Source organism: Danio aesculapii, chromosome 24 (genome assembly GCF_903798145.1).
Source record: "Danio aesculapii chromosome 24, fDanAes4.1, whole genome shotgun sequence".
Taxonomy (NCBI): domain Eukaryota; kingdom Metazoa; phylum Chordata; class Actinopteri; order Cypriniformes; family Danionidae; genus Danio; species Danio aesculapii.
The window spans coordinates 21,623,250-21,646,740 of record NC_079458.1 but is presented as its reverse complement, the minus strand read 5'-3'; the positions used below and the strand labels follow the sequence as shown (position 1 = coordinate 21,646,740).

Genomic DNA, 23,491 nt, shown 5'->3' with positions numbered 1-23,491 from the left:
GTAGATATTTTTACAAAAAGGAGCATTCTGTGCCCTTCGATAATATGCAAGTGAAACTAGTTTTGCTTTGAAACATTTGTATGTCCATAACAATTTTATTTCTAATATCTCCATGTTTCTTGTGCATATTTTCATTTATTTAATCAATTTATCATTTTATATGACTTTAGTGGACTTATTTTGTTAAACAGACATGATGCTGCATGTTTGATTTCATACATGCATATTCTTCTTATATTTTCTTTTTTAATCACTTTTTCTCGTCATTTAAGTTTGCTAGTAAGAGACAATCAGTTAACCCTGTTAACTTTATAATTCTGTCATGTGTGTGTGGGTGGGTGTGCATGTGTGTACCTTGTACTCCTCCCGTTGTGGGGACCAAATGTCCCCACATGTATAGCAATAAATAAATTGTGACCTTGTGGGGACACTTTTTGGTCCCCATGCAGAAAATGTCTCATAAACTAAATAATTTGAAATATTTAGAAAATGTAAAACTGCTAAATGTTTTCTGTGAGGGTTGGATTTAGAAGACATAATAAAAATTCAATAGACATGATTTTTATACTGTATGGGAAGTTCACAAAAAGATTGCAGATAAGTATGTGTGTGTGTGTTTGAGGGGGGGGGGGATTTTAAGATAATCAGAAAGTTGCAAATTTATCAACCCAATCAATCAACCCTGCTCCATGTTTTTTTTAATAAACAAATAAATATTGAGAACTGGATATTTGTAGAGAACTCTGTTGCTGCTTAATGCATTTTATCATATATGCTTTTAATATCAAACAATTACGTAGTTATTAATTTAGCTTGAGATATCACACTGCTTATATGCCAGTATCTCACATTTATATTCTCTAATATAAATGTGTATAATCTTGAAAAAAAAAAGTGTTTAATCAAAACTGATCACGTTCCATACAATGCCTATATGTCCTATAGTAATGGACATAAAACAAATATTTACAACATATACTATCAAAATACAATGTTATCCAAGTTGGTCCAGGCAGTCTCTTATCACATTAGCAAATGGCATGTATACATATTATCTGCATGTATTTATTTGTACTCTGTTTACAGTCAAACATTACACATGCAGCCTTCAGCTACATATTCATGTGTCAAGTTCAACCTATAGACAAAACACAACACAAACTCAGCATGTTAGATATCTTGTAATAATAACAACAGCAATCATCTTTGGACAGTAATCTAAAGCATTATGTGTAACAAACACTGACATTTTGTGTTTGGCACACATTAATACAAATGCAGGAATTATGATTCCACACAGAACTCACCTTACGTGTTTATCTTCATGCTGAGACGACATAAACCAATGTGCGATGTAAAGCGAGCAGTTCAAGGTGTAAAGAGGGGAGAGAATCCGCAAACTGCCTTCTTGTGCGAGAGATACAGTAAAAAACAGTGATATATCCGGAAGCCGCGGGCACTTGAATACAGTTGTCAAGCACAAACTGAGGAGAACCGCACAAATCCACCTTCCGAAAAGCTTTGCGGATTATGTTTTTTGGAGTCGCAGACGCCGGTAATCCAGACAGACGGAGCGGTGCGGGCTTGGGAAAGCTGCAAATCTCGTCGACTGCGCGCCGTCAGAGGAAGAAAGTTTCCTCTCCGCAAACATTGACTGACGCCGAGTTTTTCCACAGAGGAGCGAGTGATGTGAGCTAAGGAAGCGATGACGCGCCTGCTTACAGAGAGCTGCATGACAATCTGGCGCCCTCCACCGACTGATACTCACATCGCACTAACTTTTTGGCTTATTTGCAGGGATGGGCAGTATTTATGTATTATTAAAATACATATTTCAAATACAAAATAGTATTTTGTGATTTGTATTTGATAGGGTTTAATGTTAATAGGTTAATATTGTATCAAAATAGGCTACTTTAGTGTCTTCTATTTTTAAAATACCATAAGATATTTTGTTAGAAGTCTTGATGACACCTTAAAAATATGCCCTCTGCTTTGATTGGTGCTTTTTCAGTTGAGATCAGATCAGAAAATTTATGTATTGAAAATCCAAAAACAGGAATATAGAGCCTACAGCACATAATGATTCTCAGTCTCAGTGCTGCAGGTGGAACTGCAGAGGAAGTTTAGGAATAAAAACCACCTAAAGGGGTCACCAAACTTATTCCTGGAAGGCCGGTGTCCTGCAGATTTTAGCTCCAACTCTAATCAAACACACCTGAACAAGCTAATCAAGGTCTTACTAGGTATACTTGAAACATCCAGGCAGGTGTGTTGATGCAAGCTGGAGCTAAACCCTGCAGGGACACCGGCCCTCCAGGACCAAGATTGGTGATCCCTGAACTAAGGGGTTCAACCATACCTGATAACACTCCCGTTTTTCCCGGGAGTCTCCCGTATTTCAGACCCATCTCCCGCCAACCTCCCGTATTGCTCTGTCTCCTGAAAAACTCCCGGAAAAATACAGTATATCGCACACAAATATTTCATAATACTCCAGTCTATTCAGACTGGTCAAGAACTGAAGAGTACAAATGCAAAAGACAAGAAGAGATCATCTTCAAGACAGGACTTTCTGCATGAAATTTGGACAAAATTAATACTAAAATCAAAGAGAAACAAAGGTTATGAATACCTCCTCATGTACAGGAGTAGAGGTGAATGAGTTGGCAGAGAAGCTGACTTAAACTTGCTTTGAGAAGCCCTGTTGCTGTCAAACATTGTTTATTTCACTAAATCAGTTGAATGGTGAAGGAACTGATCTAATAGGCCTATTGATTGAAAAAAAATTGTATGTGAATAAATTTGATGCTCCCTTGTTTAAGTATTTAGTAGTTTTTCAAAATACAGTATTTTATTTAGATACATTTGTGGCTGCTGTATTTTTTAGTTCATTTTGATACACTTAAAACGGGGGTATTTGGTATTTTTGTTTTATAATACATGAATACATCAATGTATTTTTTTGCCCATCCCTGCTTATTTGGATCCATACTTCCATGTTCCACCAAAAACAATCAACATCTAATAATGACATTTTCATAGAAATGTCCTCTTTATTTTTTCAAATGTTCTTTACACTATAAAAAATGTTTATAATAATTTTATAATTAATGTGGTTGTTGTTGTTGTTGTTTTTTTTAAAGGAACACAAATCATTCTTCCCTGGCATAGCCTAATAATAATAATATTATTATTAATAATAATAATAATAATAATAATAATGTTGACATTATTGACTTTCAGTGACTATATACAAAACTTTCTGAAAATCTAAATAAAGATAAATAATAGCCTAATCATTTTTCAGCAAATATTGGGCCAATTTTGGTACATTTATTATGTCCACTACAAGGTAAACTAAATGAACTTTATTGTCTAAAGCAGGGGTGCCCAAACATTTTCGTACAAAGGGCCAAAAATCAAATGACAACGAGAGCCGTGGGCCGAAGGTTAATATACCAAACTATATTACATTAAAGTTGCCTAAATTTCCTAATTTGTTTTATAATATTTTAAATCATATTAACTAATGCAGTATAACGTTTTAAATTATAACTTACTGCACTAAAAACAATCACATTTATAACTGTGGAGTTCAATGCTGAATACACTAGTCAAGCAGAATCTGTCTTTGACTTGATTTACTAAAGTCTCCGCATTGTCAGGTGACAGTGTGTACAATCAAACAAAATCTGATTTAATTTACACCATTTACAGTTTTTCTCAGTGGCTTTGGTGCATTTCTCAACACACTATTTACATTTGCACAACAGTTAATGCATTTCTCAAAACAATTAGTGCAAACTGCAAAAGCTAGTTAATAACCTGCAAAAGCGTGTCACTTGCTCAAAATGGAGAGCTCATTCCTCAAAAGCAATCATAGATGTCAATAAAAGTGTCAGTGTCATCAGGTTGAAAAGTCCTGACACCATTGTTTATGAACAAGATAGTCAAATGGCTTTGTCATGTTTTTATGATGTCAGTTTACTCTGTACATTTTATCCAATGCAAAAGTCAGATTTTGGTGACACTTCCTGAATATGCTCAAGACAGCACTTTATACTATTTGCACAGCCATTTGAAAACTACAGTAAAGTTAGACATCACTGCATTTAGTGAGGTATCTGAGTACAAGACACTGAATATGTATGTTTCATATTTTTACTGCATATGCTCTTTGCAAATCTAATTTATTCACAGCATTGTGCAAAAGAATAAAAATACTCTCTTATTTACAACAAACATAAACTTCCTTTAGGTAGAGCTGTGCACAACTGTAAACAATACTGCAGTACATATTGGAACTGAACCTAGAACATACATAGGTCTGTAAATCATTCATGAAATTGTTCAATTTAGAAGACATTTTTAGGAAAAAAGATTTAAATAGTTTTATAAAATTTGCCAGACGGTTTTTGACTACTAGTTCAACGATTTTTGTATGTAATGACTGAAGTAATGAAATAAAGACTATTAGTTTTATATGGAATGACTATTCAGCATTCACAAGTTTAGTTAATTTTGACTGACATGACATAAGCAAATGATAATGTTATAAACAGCAGAGAGTTGTATGAAAGCAATTAATGCATGTCCAAAAGCATTTGCAATTTGTTGGAAGGAATGAGAAACTGCTACTATGATGTGCACAAATGACTGATTGTTTTGAGAAATGCATTAACTGTTGTGCAAATGTAAATAGTGTTGTGAGAAATGCACCAAAGCCACTGAGAAAAATTATAATTGAAACATTATTTTCAGTTAGCTTTAAACAAAGAAACAAAGAAACAAACGGTTACATCAAAAACATCTCAAAACCATCCCCATCATTCTCCCTCTCTTCTCAGATAGGATGGCAGGCCCAACACAGGTTACCACGGGCCAACTTTGGCCCGTGAGCCCTAGTTTGGTTACTTAAGCTATATTTGTGTAAACAATTTATATTATTTTTGTTCGATCTTGGATTTATTTAATATAAGGTTAAACTTGTCAGACATTGGTAACATGGAAATATAATTGATATTTTATGTGATTTTTTACAATGGTTTTTAATAAGCATGCAATAAGCATGCAATTATTGGGTTAAAGGTTAGACAATGTCAGAATATTGTGATGGATGGACGGATGGATGGATGGATGGATTGATGGATAGCTAGATAAACACTTTGCAAACAAGGAGCTTTACATATGTACTTCATTCCCCATAATTCCACGCGACCCCATCAGAACGCACCAACCAATGATGTGCAGTCTGACCAGGGAAGCAAGGTTCACCAGGAAACATCATCAGAAATGTAGAGCATAGTTCATTTAACAGTGTCTGTCAACCATTTGTGCAATTCTCGATTAACGGCTATCGTTTTATTTTTCCGTGTGCACACTTTCAACAGTAAAAATGCAAAGAGTTCACGTTTTGTCGGGACATCTGACGTTAAACAGACGTGTGGGACTGAGGCAGTGCAGCGCTATAACCGCAAACCCCAATGATATCGTTGTGGTTCACGGGCTGAGAACTGCTATCGGCCGGGCAAAGAGAGGCTCTTTTAAGGTGGGATATCGATCACTACGACTGCCCGACGCACTGACAATAACAGCGTTTTCTTAAAACACTTGTTTTATATGCATACATTAGGACACTACCCCAGATGAGCTGCTCAGTGCTGTGATGAGTGCAGTCATCAAAGATGTGGGACTCAGACCCTCTTTACTAGGAGATGTATGTGTTGGTAAGTCAGGTCACAACCAGCTTAAAGGGGACCTATTTTGACCATTTTACAAGGTGTAAAATAAGTCTCTGATGTCTTAAGAGTGCATATGTAAAGTTTCAGCTGAAAATACCACACAGATAATAACACCGGTGACTGTTGCTTTAAATTCATATGAGATTGTGCCCTTCTAAAAAGAGGGTGGAGCTACAAACACCTGCGCATCAGCATAGCAACATAACTAATGCTATATCTGTCAAAAACTGAAGTGTCTCAGAAGGTCATCTATGGAGACTATAGTATGCTTTTGTGCATCCCGAAACTTCACATTTATAATGCCTCTTAGCCACAGACATTATCTTCAGCAGGCAAAAACTGTAATGTTGGACAGTTGCTTCTCACTCAGGGCTGTTTATGCTAATGAGGGAGAGATTGTCACTAATAGGTGGGGCTTTCCCCCTCTGATGACACGTACAAAGAGAGAATGTCAATCAAAGTGTTTGTGCAGACTGTTTTTATGAAGTGTAATTATAGAAATATAATTCATTTTTACCATTAGAGACTGACTATATTTACACACTGTTGACACAAGGGTATTTAAATCCCTTATAAAAATGATTTTTGCATAATAGGTCTCTTTTAATATACCCTAACATACTAGCAATATGAGTGACAGTCATATATATTTATATAATTCTTTTTCAGGAAATGTTCTACAACCTGGGGCAGGGGCACTGATGGCTCGAGTTGCACACTTTTTTAGGTGAAATGAATATACAGTATATGTAGTGAATGAGTAATGAATTGGATATATTTGTATTATCTATATTATCTTGTATTATCTATCTATTGTATTTGTCCTATTTATAGTAATCTAAGTAATTAATATTGCTATTGAATAATAAATCAATGATGTTCAACATATGAATTGGCTGACTTCATATTTCAGTGGCTTTCCAGAGTCAGTACCAGTCTATACTGTAAACAGGCAGTGCTCTTCTGGACTGCAGGCACTTTTTAATATTGCAGGTAAGAATGACATTTAAAGCTGTAAAATTGCCCACTCTTGAAAGGGTACAAGATTACAGTTGTCACAGGATATTTTCTTTGTTTTAAGGTGGAATCAGAGGAGGTTCCTATGACCTGGGACTTGCTTGTGGGTTAGTACAGTATGGCAAATCTGTAGTGAAAGATATGTAGTATTAATAACTGTATATTTTCTGTTAAAACCATTTACCAGGAATACAATATTTGCTTCAATTACCCCTGAGACTTAAAGGTATAATTTAAATAATTTAACACATTTGCAAATTCCTGGTTCTTACACTGTAAACATTTTTGTGTTTCGCAGGTTTGGTTAGATTTAATCGGATGCTTTATGCTGACATCTGAACTTAGCTCTGCACCAAACAAGTAGACCAAGTTCTCTTAAAAAAAATAGTCTGCTTCTTAGTCTGCTTCCAAATAAACTCTATTGACCTTATTCTTCAATGTGGAAGTGCGACTGTTTTCACGATTGTTTCAGAACTTCCGATTCAGTCGCTTATGGGAGAAATGACTAGGAATAATAAATGGCAAAAAAGGGTCAAACTACTTGCTCTACAAACAAGTGTTTGCATGACTACACAGACAAAGTAAAATAATATAATAAGAAAATATCAGTTTGCAACATCAAGCAGCATAACGAGCTGTTTTGAACGTCTAAAAATGAATGGAAGTGATCGAGACGGGAAGTCTCGAGCCAAAAAGATTCAAATGGATGCGCCCGCTCGTACACAGAGAATAAGATGAATACATCATAAAACCCCCTTTTTTAAGTTTTTAGTGTGAATTCTAAATAAATGAAGGCTAAATTTGTCATTTTTCTGGTCCATATCAAACTTTATGTATATGTTTCTTTATTTAACTAGAATAATCCTTCCCCCTCGCTTTTAGAGACAGACGATTTAGAAACAGGTGATTAATAATTATATTAACATACAGTATGATCTCATTCAGCCATCCCACGCACAATGTCCACTACGCCCCTGCACATTACAATATGTAAAAACACATACATTGAGAATTGTTGTTTGTTAAAAAGGATAGAGTGAAAAGATTTGATTGAGATGAGCTCAGATATTTTTAGTTCAGACTGAAGAGTATTCCAGGATGAGGGGCTCGCCTCCCTATTTCAGTCTGAACCCGGGGAACAGTCAAATGATAAGATTCACTTGAATGTCCAGGGACATATGAGTCTTCGCTGAGGTCCAGCTTCCAGCCTCCGGCGCCTAGACTGCAGCTCTGCACAAGACATTTGGCCAGGGGAGAAATGGTTCTGCCCAACTGAGCCTGGTTTCTCTCTAGGTTTTTTAATTCTTCACTTTCACCAATTGGTGACGTTTTTTCCTCGCTGTTGTTGCCACTGGCTTGGATGGTTCGGGATCTGTAGAGCTGCGCATCGATGGATTACTCTTCAGTGTTTGGACTCTCAGTAGTGATTATACCACACTGAACTGAGCTAAACTGAACTGAACTTAAACTCTGAAAACTGGATTGACACTGAATGTAGGGCAAAGGAACTTGGGTATAAAGGCACCAGACCCATAAGAGCCTTGTAGACTAGAGTCATCCAGTGGGTGTATCTTCTTACTTTCAGAGAAGGCCACTCAGCTTTGGCATACAGTTCACAACGGTGAGTTAGTCTGTGACAGCCTGTAACACACCTCAAAGCACTGTGCAAGTTTAAAGGCTGAAGACATTTGGTTGAAGCATTCATATATAAAACATCACCATAGGCAATCAATGGTAAAAATGCTGCAGACACCAAATGTTTACACGCTTTAAGAGAAAAGCAGGATGCATTTCGATAGTAAAATCCAAACTTAACTCTCAATTTTCGAATCAAATTTGTTACGTGTTCTTTGAAGGAAAGCTCCTGATCGAGTAAAAAGCCGAAACACTTATAGATGGACACCAAATGTATTTGTTCACCTTGGGCAGTGATAATTAATGTTTGGTTCTGCACAGGGGTGGAACAATTTGTGAAAATCATTCATTTAGATTGTGTGAACATACCCGTAATGTAAATCTAACAGATCCTCTCGTTCTCCTTGTTTTTTCATGGCAGTGTTGAGAGCATGTCTCTACGTTCCCCGAATAACCCAGGAGACATCAGCCCCCGACTAATGGACAATGAGAAGGCCAGAGACTGCATCGTTCCCATGGGGTATAGATGTTATTCTTTAATACACTATTAATACTTTAATACTTAAAACGTTTGAACGTAGAATAACCTTTTTTCCTCTGTTGTCTTTTAGAATAACCTCAGAGAATGTTGCTGAGAGATTTGGCATCACTAGGGAAAAACAAGATCGCTTTGCTCTCAGTTCCCAACAAAAGTAGGTGCTGCCATAACATTGATAGTTTAGTATTTTGCATAGATTCACTTAAAGTACTCATTATTTTTTTGACTTTTATAACACTAGGGCAGCCATGGCACAGAAAAACGGCATATTTGATCAAGAGATCACACCAGTCACTACTAAATTTGTGGAGGAAAATGGCACTGAGCGTACCATTACTGTCACAAAGGATGATGGGATACGACCTGGGACTACATTAGAAGGCCTTGCCAAGCTGCGACCGGCATTCAAGGACACTGGCAGCACCACAGCTGGTGCGTATGCTGGATTTTGGAACAGAATTTAGATGTTAAATTCCATTAACTTCTTGTTTTTATTTTTTGTAGGTAATGCCAGTCAGGTGAGTGATGGTGCTGCAGCAGTGCTGATCGGCCGGAGATCTGCGGTTGAGAAACTGGGACTTCCTGTATTTGGGGTGCTGAGGGCGAGTGCTGTGGTGGGTGTTCCTCCGGACGTAATGGGCATCGGCCCAGCCTATGCAATCCCAGAAGCCCTCAAACTGGCTGGTGAGAGTTCACTTCTCTCATCTCTACACTCATCTGAGACATTTACATTCTAGCAGTTATCAGGCTTGAAAAATGTTCTGAAATCAATTTTCATTACTTGAGAATTATGGTTGTAAATGAGCCATGTTATTGGATTTGCCTGTGCAGGACTGACTGTTGATGATATTGATGTATTTGAGATCAACGAAGCATTTGCCAGTCAGGTGACTGATCTGTTTTCTTTCTTTTTTTATTACTTCTATTTTTTTTGCAAGGATTTCACTGTTATTAACTTTAGATTTTTTCATAGGCTGTGTATTGTGTGGAAAAGCTGGGCATTCCAATGGAGAAAGTCAATCCAAATGGAGGGGCCATAGCTTTTGGTCATCCATTGGGATGTACTGGTGCTCGACAGGTTGTGACTTTGCTCAATGAGCTCAAACGCAGACGCAAGAGGTAAATTATATGTTCACGTAAAACATTTATTATAAAAAAACTACACATGTATAAAAATAACCCAAGATCTATTAACAAAACATAGTATTTAAATGTTGAATTTAAATTCACATATCACACACCAGAGCTGAGGTGAAATAATGTTCGAGAAATTTATTCTGCATTGATTTTAAGATTTTGCTTTTCTGCCCATGCTGTTTTAGCTCAGTTTTTAACAGCAGAGGGCGCTTTATGCTTTACAAACAGCCATTCTCTGCTTGCATCCAATTCCTTACAAATACCACCCAAACCTAAAATAATCATTAATAAAGTTAGGGAAAGTTTAAGCGAACTACAAGAGTGTTTTTTGTGAGCTGGTTACATTAGTCCCATGACAAAAGCCTAATGGCCACGCAAATCAATTGAGATGGAAAATCTGAACTTTAGTGGACATTCGCTTTGTGTAAACCAATCAGGAGCTTGGTCTTGTATTGGCGTGATTATGATGTAGCGACTGTTGTTGGTGCCCCAGGAGGGAATCCTTCTGCTAACATGGCACAACAGCTCATCCAACTGGGCTTGGTTTAGTCTGAAGCACTGCTGAAAGCTTCCATCATCCAGGTGTAGTTTCTGGAGTTTCTGTTGATAAACTCACAAAGCTGGGTGCACTTTTGAAAGGATCTAGTAGATTCAGACACGGCGACGAACGAATCTATGCTGTTTTTCAGCCTTCCTACAGCATATAAAACACAGCTACTCTCTCAATAAAATCCATGTTAGCCATTTAGGAATTAAACTAGAGTCAGCGGGCAGACAGATGCCCATGACAGGAATTCGTGGCTGTTCATCTATTGTCAAGTGAATTTCATGCACAAATGAAGTGAGTAAATTCAGATTATTATGCTGGATTGAAAGTATAGTTCCTGCACATAGTGGCCTAGAAAATAGCTAATTTAAATTTTCTGTCATATGTACTGTAAGTACAGAAGAGTCAAGCTTTAAAAAGGAAAATTATCAAAACTCTTTGGTCATTTTTAAGTGAGATGCTAATAGTCTAATCTGATTCAACGCTCTATGCTAAGCTAAGCTAAAAGCGCTCCGGCCAGAACCAGAGATCAGCGTTATGGATTCAAAAATGGTAAAACTGAGGTGTTCAACATTAGGAGAGTTTTAAAATGAGCCCATTTTCTTGTTCCTTTAAGGTCAAATTAGATTGATTTGATGTAAATTGATGTGATTTGATCAATAAGTTAATTTGACAGCTAGACTAAATTCTATTTTTATAACTGAATTCAGTTCAAGTTTTCCACATGTTGCAAATCATACCTCTTAGTAATGCAGGCCTAATGCAGAAAAGAGTTTAGAATTAATTGTCCTATTTACAATGTTGTTGTTGTTTTTTTTTTTTGGTGACAGAGGATATGGCGTGGTGTCCATGTGCATTGGAACTGGAATGGGAGCTGCTGCAGTTTTTGAGTATCCAGGACAGTGATCCTATGATGCAAATTACAGAGCAACTAATATTCTGAAATTGTCTTTAATCAAGCTGCTAGAACGCTAACTGCAAGTTGAGGGAGCACACTTCTTGTTTATGTGCATAAAGTGGGTATGCTATAATTGTAAGGATGGGAATGATACCTCTCATGCAAGTGCCTTGCATTTCAACTCTGATGCCTGTATCTGTAAAAGCAATCAGAATTACAACTTTTGTCTGTTTGATTTGTAACAGAAATGGTCTTTTTATGTTGATATAACAGCAGAATTCAGAAATGATGATTAGAAAAATATTTTTTAATTACCTGTGTTAAAGACAAGTGTAATATACTAAGATTTGTAATGCCTCTGATTTGTTAGAATAAAATTGTTTGTAATGTTTAAAGTGTTGTTTCAAAAGCTTCTGTTTAAAGGTCAGTAAGGTTTTTGAAGAAAGTTAAATTGATCAAAAATGACACTAAATAAATGTACAGTGTTATAAAATGTTACAAGTTCCATGAAGAAAAAAGTGTAATGTAACTTAAACATATTAAGTAACATTTATAAACAATAATAAATGTTTCTGGGGCACAATATAATCATCTAAAGATTTCTGAGTGACCATGTGACACTAAAGACTTGAGTAACTAAATTACATTTTAAAAATATTAAAAATAAAAATCTTAAATTGTCATTACATTTTACAATATTAGAGTTTAACCATATTTTGCTCAAATAAACACAGCATTTAAGAGCATGTGTGAATGGCAGTGTGTTTATATGTGAAGTCACTGTTTAACTAACTTGACCTTTGATCTGCAATCAATCATACACTGAGCCATTTGCTAATGTTCTTATGTTTAATAATCTTTAGAATTTAAAGTATCTTTCACAAATACAACATTTGAAGCACATGGACATGACTGTCTTACAGACATATAATTTGCTTCTCTGCTCTTATATGTGTTACTCAGTGTTGTTTTGTGAGGTGTCAGATATTGGAGATACAAAACTCTCATCAAATGATCCTCTTCCGCTGACCTTCAGAACAAGTGGTGTCTCTCCTAGAAGCCCCTGCACTGTGAAGATTGTCTGGAATTCTTTCTGTTCCCTATGAGGAAAATACTGTTAGTATAAAGTGCAATATTATGTTTACAAAATCACAATATAATCACAAATACAGATGTATTTAAAGAAGCTTATCTTGTACTTAGCAGCCTTTTTCACCCCAATAATGCTGAACGGTTCTAAGAACATTCAGATATGTTTCTGTTTGTATTTCCACATGAGCCTAGTACAGTGCGGCATGATTACAAACTATTCTTGGCACAGAAAACTAGTCATGGTTACACATGGAATGGTTAGAGCCATGCTGGAAGAATGTGTGTGCATGACATCACGCTGTTGCCTAGCCACCAGTTCCTCCATAGATGGCTCAATGAAAGCATAATACTGCGTGAAGCGCGAGTGATTTACATGTTAAGTCAATGCGCGTTTGATGCACTTAACGCATGAATCGCTCGAGTTGGAAAATCGGAACTTCAGAGGACATTCGCGCCTCGTTAACCAATCAGGTGCTTTTTAAGGGTGTGATTATGCGTAGTGCCTGTTGTTGGTGTCAAGCACTGCTGAAAGCTTCCATCATCCAGGTACAGTTTCTAGAGTTGTTGATGAACTCACAGAGCTGGGTGCACGTCTGAAAGACACGGCGCTGAATGAATCTTTGCTGTTTTCAGCCTTCCTAAAGCACATAAAGCACAACTACTCTCGCAATAAAATCCATGTTAGCCATTTAGCAACAAAGCTAGAGTCAACGGGCAGACAGAAGCCCTGCCTATGAAGCGTATCCACATCCATTGTGAAGTGAATTTCATGTGCAAATGAAGTGAGTAAACTCAAAATGTTCACGCGTATATTTACGTGTGTGCCAAGTCTGGTGTGAACACAGCATAAGGCTATCTATAAATTACTCATGTGACCAATCAAATACTTTCTAGTGTCTGACAGGTCCCGCCCCCTTCAGGACGCTATTAGTATATACAGAATGCTTGAGCTCAACCAATCTTACTGCAGAGGGAGGGAGCTACTCTATGTCCCGCCATGTCTTCACGTTTCAGTTGAAATTACGTCACACTATGAACAAAAATGCACATTTCAATGCACTTCACAAGACCTTTAATCATAAAAGAACAGTTCGGCCATATACTTCACTTGACCAGCATTATCGCCTCCATTGCTGTTATATAAATATATTATTAAAAATGGCTCTTTTAAAACACTGTACCTTGGAGTGAAGCTGATCTGCAACAGTTGTCTACAGGAAGCTAGATCTCCAAGAGGTTTCAGCACACCAGAATCTGGACTTACCATGAACACTTCATTGCCATCTACACACAAAACAAAAACACATGCATAAATAGAGACAAAGTAATTGCCATAACTGAAAAGATCAAATGACAAAAGACTTAAAGATTAAAAGTGCAATGCTAATGCCAGTATTGGTGTTTCTACCTCATTTTCAGTGTGGACATGCTAAAAACAGATTTTTTTCCAGTTGTGATTAGGCTTATGAAAATGCATGTTTACAACATGGCTAAAGTAAACAAGATCAAAACGTTTCAAACACAGTTTACATCTGTTATTTACTGTAGATTATCTTAATACCAGGTGCAAACAGAGCTGAATTGGTCAAAAGTGGACATGTGCGCGAGAGAATCTATGGGGTTTTGTTAGAAAAATATCCATACACTTTATAAAGCATTTTATATAGTTTCTGTAGATCGCCGTGTCGTCCTCGTCTTCTTTGAGGTGCATTTGTTTAGTGCATTAGCATCACCAGCTGGACAAAAAAGGGCTGCATTTTGTTTTTCTTCCTTGTCAGGGTGTCCACAGGGTCTTAAAAAGTCTTAAAATGTCAAAAATTTCAAAAACATAAATTTAGGCCTTAAAAAGTCATAAATTCACTGAAATATTCTCTTGTAGGTCTTAAATAATTTAAAATGAGTCTTAATTATTCTATGTGCAAGTAAAGCTACCCAATCAGGGGTCCGTTTCCGAAAACCATCGTTAGCCAACTAAGGTCGCAAATTCCGTCATTAATAACATTAGTTTGTTGATTTGCCGTTTCCCAAATCCATCATTTCAACAAACATTCGCAAACTGCGTCACAAACTCTAGAGCTGTAGTTAGAAACAGTTTATTCCTAGTTATCCCCCCTATACCCTATTCGTTTAGAACATTCTAAATTTTAAACTTGAAATGATAAAAAAAGTCATTAATCTTTGCCTTCAAAGTATTCTTACAGTTCAGTTTTAGCGATCTTCATGTTTACAATTGCACTTTCTTTGTAGTGCACTTTGAAAACATGAGCTGGTGACCTATTATTTTAAAAGCGGAATTTATGTTAGGTCTCCAAAGCTTTTAATTTAAAGTAGGTCATTTATTAAGTACCTGTACTGTATATGACATGGGCCTGTTGGTTAGAACATTTCTGCAGTGGTTTGTAAGCGTCAAATTGTAAAAGTAGACTTTTCAAAAAAATAAAATAAAATAAACAATATCCTACTTATATAAACATCGGCCCAATATGTGCCGTTTACATATATTTCAATTAATATGGAAAGCGAGTGCATGTTTTTACCAAAACTAATACTGTTTTTTTTAAATGTGTGCGTGTAAAACAATATAATTTGCACAAGGAAATTATGGGGTTCTTCTCTAAAGAAGTTGTTACTCCACCCTGTTTAGAGCATCATTATGGGCGTTTTACATTATAACTAACGTAGTTCAAACGATGGATCTATGACTGAGAAACTACTGGTTTTGGGAAACACTCGTCACTACATCATTCTTTTCCCAAACGATTCAGCGTACTATGATAGTTCAGCCAAGAGGTAGGTCGTTGTTTGGGAAATGCACCACAGGCTGACTCCCAATTACCAATAATCCATCTCAAAACATTTTTTAATATTTAAGTATTTTATTGCAAAGAGATACAATTCACAACAGTAGTTAGACATTTTACAGCAAATTCTCCTAATTAAATTTCCTAATCAGGGAAAGAAAACTAAAGCAACCCATCCCTTTAAAAGATCTTTTATTAATAGAAAAACTATTTACAGAAGTAACTAGGCAATTAGAAAAAATCCTTTGTGTTTAGCTCTGTAAAAGTCTAAAATTTTAATCTTAATGGTCTTAAAGGGGTCTTAAAACATCTTAAATTTGGCTTGAAGAACCCTGCGGAAACCCTGATTGTGCTGCTGCATTTGTTTGAACTGCACATGCATTTTACACTTAAGAGATATGTACCTGAATAGATGGCGATGATGACACGATGCAATCACCGGAAGTTACACAAAATGGTTTATAGTTTTAAATATGGATCTTTTTTTATTTCAATAACGCATCGATTCACTAAAAGAGAACTTTATTCACCCCATAATGAAAAATAATGGATGGATGCACTTTATTGGACTTCTTTAGGACTGCTGATAAAAATCAACTGACCATTGTCACTGTAGCTGGAAAAGGCTTAGAAATGTTGTTAAATAACTCAACCGAGACAAGAAATTTGTGCTTTTATCTTCGGTAAACTAACCATTTAATATCTTTTAATCTGTTTTGCCAAAATGACTGTCGAAGCGTTATACCTGTGAGTGTGGTCCAGTAGCTACAGGAGCCGCCTCTGTTGTGGAGATAAATCTCTTTGACAGTTGTTTGTCCAACATAACAGGTGCCAAAATCCACAGTGGCACTGGACAGGTGTAGTGTAGGTAATGCCAGACGAGCACAAAGAGACACGGTCTGAAATGCATGTAGAAAGACAACAGTATTTAAACATGGTTAACTGTGGATAAATTTCACTTTAGATGACCTTGCTGCTAACTGTTAACGACTGTGAATTGTTTAAAACTTTGGGAGTCTAAAATCTCTTTAGAGATACATTTTTAATTGTATATTGTACGACAGAAGTATTATTACAATTGTACAATTACAACTGTCTCTCCACTCCATCTATAGCTGGTGTGTGGTAAATGCACTGGCACCATAGTCCTGTGGCTGCCGTCGCATCATCCAAGTGGATGCTGCACACTAGAGTGGAGAGACCCTCCACTATTATTGTGAAGCGCTTTGTGTGCCATACATGATAAATGCGCTATATAAATACACATTACATTAAAAATACATGATCAATTTTAATATATCTTAAAGGAATAGTTCACCCAAAATTCAAAATGCACTTACTATTTACTCTTCCTCAGGTGGTTCCACACCTTTATGAGTATCTTTATTCTGTTATTCTGAAGAAAGCTGAAAATCTGTAACCATTGACATCCATAGTAGGAAAAACAAATACTATGGAAGTCAATGGTTACAGGTTTCTAACTTTCTTACTTCTTTTGTTTTTCAACATGGCGGTTCATTCCGCTGTGGCGACCCCGGATTAATAAAGGGATTAAGCCGAAAAGAAAATGATTTAATGAATGAATGAATGTTTTTTAACATGATAAAGAAACTCATAAAGGTTTGAAACCACTTCATGATGAGTAAATAGTGAGAATTTACATTTTTGGGTGAACTATCCTTTAAAATTTATTTCTGCTCAAAAAACATGATTTTTTTTTTTAATGAAAGTTTAATGAACATTTATTTTAAATAGAAATATATTGTGCTCAATTTAGATTAACTTGGTGAATTACAGTATTCTTTTCTTTTCTTTTTTTTTTTTTAAATGCCAAAACATTTGATTCCAAAATGTTCTTGAAAATTGTCTTGAAATTGCAGCTGTCATTAATGCCTGCTTTGTGATTCTCAAAAAATACTTTTTGTTCCAAGACTTGAGAATTTGAGAAAAAAAGCCACCTGTGTGCTGTTATTGCTGTACTGAATGGTCAAGTTCTCCTGAAACTGTAGTGTTCTTCCTCCATCATCACTACACAAAAGGGAAGCAGAGAGCTGACTGTCCGACTCCTCACATGCTCCATTCACACAGGCCAGGAGTGAAGTGGAATTGTGGAAAGCCACCTTAACCTGTTAAGTAATAAATATAATTAAATAAATAATTATTATATTATGATAATTATCATGGGCAACATGGTGGCTCAGTGGTTAGCACTGTCCCCTCACAGCAAGAAGGTCACTGATTCGAGTCCTGGCTAGGTCAGTTGGCATTTCTGTGTGGAGTTTGCATGTTCTCCCCATGTTCGCATGGGTTTCCTCTGGGTGCTCTGGTTTTCCCCACATTCCAGAAATGCGGTACAGGTGAATTGAATAAACTAAACTGGCCGAAGTGTATGTGTGTGAATGAGTGTATGGATGTTTCCCAGTACTGGGTTGCGGCTGGAATGGCAAACATGCAGCTGTAAAACATATGCTGGATAGTTGGCGGTTTATTTCGCTGTGGCGACCCCTGATGAACAAATGGACTAAGCTGAAGCGAAATGGATGAATGAATAATTATCATATTTCTCCAGGTCATTTATTACAGTAAGAATGGCAAAACAAATTCTATAATTTATTGTTTATATATGCAAATGAGACATTATTTTTGTTAAATATGCACTACTTTGCATTTTTTTCCAGAACAAAAAATAAGAAAACTGGAAGTCTGGTTCAAGATTTTTCTTTCTTTCTACTTTTGTTGACATACAGCTGAAGTCAGAATTATTAGCCCCCTTTGAATATTTTTTCTTTTTTAAATATTTCCTAAATGATGTCTAACAGGAATTTTCACAGTATGTCTGATAATATTTTTTCTTCTGGGAAAAAGTCTTATTTGTTTTATTTTGGCTAGAATAAAAGCAGTTTTTAATTTTTTATGAACCATTTTAAGGTCAAAAGTATTAGCCCCTTCAAGCTATTTTTTTTTCGATAGTCTACAGAACAAACCATCATTATACAATAACTTGCCTATGTACCCTAACCTGCCTAGTTAACCTTATTAACCTGTAGTTAAGCCTTTAAATGTCACTTTAAGCTGTATAGAAGTGTCTTGAAAAATATCTAGTAAAATAATATTCACTGTCATCATGGCAAAGATAAAATAAATCAGTTATTAGAAATGAGTTAATAAAACTATTAAGTTTAGAAATGTGTTTAAAAAATCTATCTGTTAAACAGAAATTGGGGAAAAAATAAACAGGGGGGCTAATAATTCAGAGGGGCTAATAATCCTGACTTCAACTGTATATTGTAGTAAAAGATTTTTCCAGAGGGGGTTTGGGGATGTATTTTTATCATTCCATCATTAAGACAATACTGATTTTATACAGTTTTTTATAGAATATATTGCAATTAATTAGGCTAATTATGTGCAAACATGTTCCTCTGTAAAAGCCTTCAGAATATACACATACACATGTAAATGTATTGTATATACTGTGTGTATATATAAATCAATACAACTGAAGTTTGATGTAAGTGCTGCTGAATCATTTTGCTTTAAAATATGTACTGTAATCTACAAGCAAAAGTTTTCTATTGACCTTATTCTGCAATGCGAAAGTGCTCTCGCTTTTGCCAATGCAGTTGCCTATTGAAGAAGTGACTAAGAATAATAATAAATAGCATAAAACACTCAAAAGTCTTACTCTACAAACAAGTATGTTCATGACTCTTCATAAAATGTAGAATAATATAATAAGAAAATATCATTTTGTAACATGAAGCAGCATAACAAGCTGTGTTTAATGTCTAAAAATCAATAGAAGTGAATGACACTGGAAGTCTCAAGCCAAAATGAATCCAGTGGCTGCACTCGCTTGTACATGAAGAATAAGGTCAACACATTAGACTGAATAAACGCTTTATGAAAAGGTACTGTATAAAACACTTTATGAATAAACTGGTTCTGCATTTAAAACAAAGTTTTGCATGCAATGCCTTGCCTTTTTGAGTATAATGAGTGCACAGACCTGCATAAAGTTTTTAGGCTGTAACAGAAGTGATGTTATCTCATCTCCTGGTCCAGACAGACCCTGTGTGTGTCTTTGAGCAGGCGAGCTGCTGATCAGTTTAAGGCTCTGTCGGGGCTGCAGCACTGAAAATGGTGGATTTGTGCTCAGTTTGAAACTCAAGGCCATGTCTGTGTCGTTCTTCAGCCGGAATGTGCGAGTTATTCTGGATTCCTTCATTGGACAAACAGGCACTGTGTCATGATTAAGCTGCTAGACTTTCATTTTGGACACATTGTTTGTCTAAACAGCACCTTTGTTTGTGACGCTCCGTCTAGTGTATCGCTGGCAGCTGCACTGAATTCCAGCACTTCTGTATCCTCTGCCATCTGCACTGACAAACTACACACACACACACACACAGCTTCACGGTTGTGAATATGAAATGTGTTTATTTACTTGTGTGCAAGGTCTAAAATTAACACTCACTAAGTGTCAAATGTGAGAAAAAAATCTGTGATAGTTGGCCCGTAACTATTTATGGTAGTTCTAACAATGGCTGAAAATGTTAAATTGGTTGATGATTAACAAATCAAAAAGGCTGTGTTGTAATTATATAAATATGAAATCTCAAAAGCATTACTATGATAGTTTGACATGGTTTATTTTTGGTATGATGCTTTTATGGTTTATGAATGCCTTTATGTTTTGAAGGCCTCCTGTCAAAATAAAAGCTCTAATGTTTTAAAAAGCAAAAAGCAAAATTTCAATATGAATATAATAGTATTAATAACATTATTTTAATTATTTTTTCATTCAATAATAATACATTTAATTTGTTCTGCCTATATTCTGATAAAATAATCCACATATATTTTCATGGCTGGTAAATACCTTACATATTTATTACCAGCCATAAAAAAGCATGTGATTTTTTTGATTAGAAAACAGGTCCAACATCATATATATATATATATATATATATATATATATATATATATATATATATATATATATATATATATATATATATATATATATATATATATATATATATATATATATATATATATATATATATATATATATATATATATTTCCAAAAAGTGATATACTGTTGCTGTAAATATATTTACGATATATATTAAACACTTCTCACATGGCAGGTTTTACATTAGCCTGCATGTCCAGCCTCAAAGGTTGGAGTTCATAGCCCTGGACTCTCTCCACCTTGTCTGGAGTCACTGACGCAAGCTACAAAATAAATAAAAATAAAGATATTATCTGTTCTGTAAAACATGGATTGAGTTCATCAATTTTTGTAAAAGATTGCAAATCTAGCTAGGTCTGTATTAAGCGGTGTGATGCATACCTTAGAGTCGAGGCTCATGAAACCAAGAGCGTAACCCAAACATCTTTGATTGGTTGAACATGACAGGATCAGAGGAGTGAAAGACAAATGAATGGTGGTACTGCCCCCTGCTGGAACTACCTGTATTAAAGCAGATTTTATAGTTATTTTTAACCATCATTTATGTTCTACGTTCATTTAAGTTCTGATCCCTATAGCCTACAGTCTGCTGTGGAGTGATGCAGTATGGGTAATCAGAAAGATTTCCTTCATGAGGCCTCAGAAACACAGAGAACAGCTTCTTCACTGGAGCTAGAGACTCAGAAGCCCCACTGCCATCCTCTCCATCACATTCTTCCCCATTCTCTACAAAATCATCCTACGAAACAAAAAAGAAGCTTCAGTATAAGACCTGAAATACACTGTTGGTAAGACTAGTGATGATGAAGCAGAACAATCTGTTTTCATGAGTTTTTTTAACACATTTTCATAATGGAGATTGTTTTGATTTTTTTTTAATAATGCAGATGAGCCCCTTTTTTATTTACAGTACTCAGGCTATAGTTTGCTTTCTGAAGTGTTTGATGATTATTTTACACATTTTTTTTATAAAATAGATTTTATGCAGAGGGGTTCTTTAATTAGTCTTTTAGAGGAATTTCTACCTCAACTAAAACACCTGTATTAAGTAATTTTATAAAGTGCTTTTTATACATAGAGTAAACATTTAAAGTGATTGTAATGATATTTTAAATTGACATAAGCAGCAATGTACAGAAAAAGGCTGTAAAATTTCTGCATAATTACAGTAACGCTGCCAGTATTTAATCATAATTTAGAAATTGTATACTATAATTCACATTTGAGCAATAAATGTTGGTGCAATTGTTCTGTTAGTGTGGTTAATTTCACATACATATAAAGTGTGAAAATTGCTATCTGAGCTCTGGTGTGCATCAAAGAAACAGACAGAAAACCAGAGAACACACGTCCAAATTTATTGCTGCAGTTTGAGTGAAATTTGAATTTGAAAGAATATCTACACAAACCAAAAAATGATGGGACTAGATATGACCACAAGCAGGACAGAATGTGACCAGGACCATTTTTGAATACATTCAGACAGTCTCCAGGTTGGACGGGAACACTTATAACTTAGCATAACACTTTTAGCTTAGCTTAGCACAAATCATTGAATCAGATTAGACCATTAGCATCTGGCTCAAAAATGTAAAAAAAAAAAAAGAGTTATGATCATTTTCCTTTTTAAAGCTTGACTTTACTGTAGTTACATCACGTAATCAGATTTACGGGAAATTAAACATTACTATTTTTAGGTTAATATGGTGAGGAACTTTACTGTAAATATAAAAATATTATAAATAAGAAACTTATCATATAATTTTTGAGTGAGAAGCTAATGGTCCAATCTAATTCAATGATTTATGCTAAGCTAAGCTAGAAGTGCTCTCGCCAGACCCAGAGACCAGCTGAATGGTATAAAAATATTGAAAACTCAACTGTTTAACTCTAGACGATTTGATGAGCCAATTTCCTATTAAATTTTGCCCATTTCCAAAAAAAAAACAAAAAACGTGCAGTTTTCCTTGAAAAATGAGAGTGCATACACAAAACAAAACAATCGTTTTGTAATGGGTCCAGATCAAAAGAACAAAGAAAACCTAACCCAAGTGTGAACACACCATAAGAGTACTCACAGATTGGGTCATGAAAGTTGAGCTGGTTCCTTCTCTGCTGGGGGTGTGACTGTCATCCCATGTGGACGGGAACATGACGGATGAGTCCAGTCCTCCAACAACCTCATTGCCATCTGCATCCTTTAGAGGGAAAGGTTCACCACATGCAAGCAGCAGATCAATCAGCTTGCCGTCTCCAGCCTCCAGGTTGTAGGTCACCCAGTCCATACGGATATCTGAGAGGTTTTTGAAAATAACATGATTTATGTGCCTTTGAAATAGAACTTAACAATCCCATAAGACAAATATGCACTCTCTGACAACTTTATTAGGTACACCAGGTTAACTGCTAAGTAGCACACATTTCTAACCAGCCAATTACATACTGTAGCAGTAACATCATGGATTTAGGCAAGACGCAGTCAAGACTACCTTATGAAGTTCAAACTGAGTATCAGAATAGAGAAGAAAGATGATTTAAGTGATGGGCTGATCTGAATTTTTTAGAAACTGTTGGTTTACAGACATAGCTTTATAGACTGTTTTACAGACAGTGAGCAGCAGTTCTGTAAGTGAAGATGCTTGTTGATTCTAGAGGTCAGAGGAAAATGGCCAGACTGGTTCAGCATGACAGAAACACAAAGTAACTCAAATAACCAGCAGTCTGCAGAAGAGAATCTCTAAACTCACAACACTTGAAGAAGATTAGCTACAGCAGAAGAAGGCCATACTCACAACACTCCTGACAGCTAAGAACAGCAAACTAAGGCCAAAATTGACACCGCTCACCAAAATTGGCCAACAGAACTAAAAGAAGCTTACCTGGTCTGGTGGGTGTCCATTTCTGCTTTGACATTCAAACGGTTTGGTCAGACTTTGACGTAAGCAACATGACAATATGGATCCAGCCTGCCTTCCATCAACAGATCAGACTGGTAGTGATGTAATGATGTTTTCTTAGCACACTTTTGGCCTCTTAGTACCAACTGAACATAATTTCAATTTACGTTATTACTGACCATGTCCTCCTCTTTATGATGCACCCG

The 23,491-nt window shown here is 35.8% G+C and overlaps 2 protein-coding genes and 1 long non-coding RNA gene across 3 annotated transcripts in view; 1 reads left to right on the top strand and 2 right to left on the bottom strand.

Moving 5' to 3' along the window:
• The window catches only part of LOC130218541 (uncharacterized), a 60,323-nt gene extending 58,640 nt beyond the window's left edge, over positions 1-1,683 (bottom strand). The window contains exon 1 of the long non-coding RNA XR_008835955.1: positions 1,308-1,683. This is a non-coding gene — a long non-coding RNA (uncharacterized LOC130218541). The remainder of the gene's footprint in view (positions 1-1,307) is intronic.
• Positions 1,684-5,262: 3,579 nt separating this feature from the next.
• On the top strand, positions 5,263-11,911 carry acaa1 (acetyl-CoA acyltransferase 1). Its single transcript, XM_056451074.1, has 12 exons — positions 5,263-5,551; positions 5,636-5,729; positions 6,414-6,471; positions 6,658-6,737; positions 6,826-6,868; positions 8,818-8,916; positions 9,008-9,088; positions 9,176-9,366; positions 9,439-9,618; positions 9,766-9,821; positions 9,908-10,053; positions 11,449-11,911. The coding sequence occupies exons 1-12, from the start codon at positions 5,399-5,401 to the stop codon at positions 11,522-11,524; spliced, it is 1,257 nt and encodes a 418-aa protein (XP_056307049.1). The 5' UTR covers positions 5,263-5,398; the 3' UTR covers positions 11,525-11,911.
• Positions 11,912-12,364: 453 nt separating this feature from the next.
• The window catches only part of dlec1 (DLEC1 cilia and flagella associated protein), a 36,511-nt gene continuing 25,384 nt past the window's right edge, over positions 12,365-23,491 (bottom strand). Inside the window, exons 29-38 of the mRNA XM_056450549.1 lie at positions 22,467-22,681; positions 20,972-21,127; positions 20,770-20,889; positions 20,557-20,651; positions 19,712-19,799; positions 19,419-19,631; positions 17,368-17,535; positions 16,155-16,308; positions 13,790-13,892; positions 12,365-12,616 (exon numbers count right to left, since the gene is read on the bottom strand). Coding sequence (XP_056306524.1) covers positions 12,472-12,616; positions 13,790-13,892; positions 16,155-16,308; positions 17,368-17,535; positions 19,419-19,631; positions 19,712-19,799; positions 20,557-20,651; positions 20,770-20,889; positions 20,972-21,127; positions 22,467-22,681 — 1,457 coding nt within the window. The 3' untranslated portion in view covers positions 12,365-12,471. The remainder of the gene's footprint in view (positions 12,617-13,789; positions 13,893-16,154; positions 16,309-17,367; positions 17,536-19,418; positions 19,632-19,711; positions 19,800-20,556; positions 20,652-20,769; positions 20,890-20,971; positions 21,128-22,466; positions 22,682-23,491) is intronic.

Excerpts from the sequence above, each read along its gene's own strand:
- acaa1 (XM_056451074.1), top strand. The coding sequence starts at position 5,399 with ATGCAAAGAGTTCACGTTTTGTCGGGACATCTGACGTTAAACAGACGT. Across the intron at positions 8,917-9,007 it reads GACTGCATCGTTCCCATGGG|AATAACCTCAGAGAATGTTG; the intron begins GTATAGATGTTA and ends GTTGTCTTTTAG. Across the intron at positions 9,089-9,175 it reads GCTCTCAGTTCCCAACAAAA|GGCAGCCATGGCACAGAAAA; the intron begins GTAGGTGCTGCC and ends TTATAACACTAG.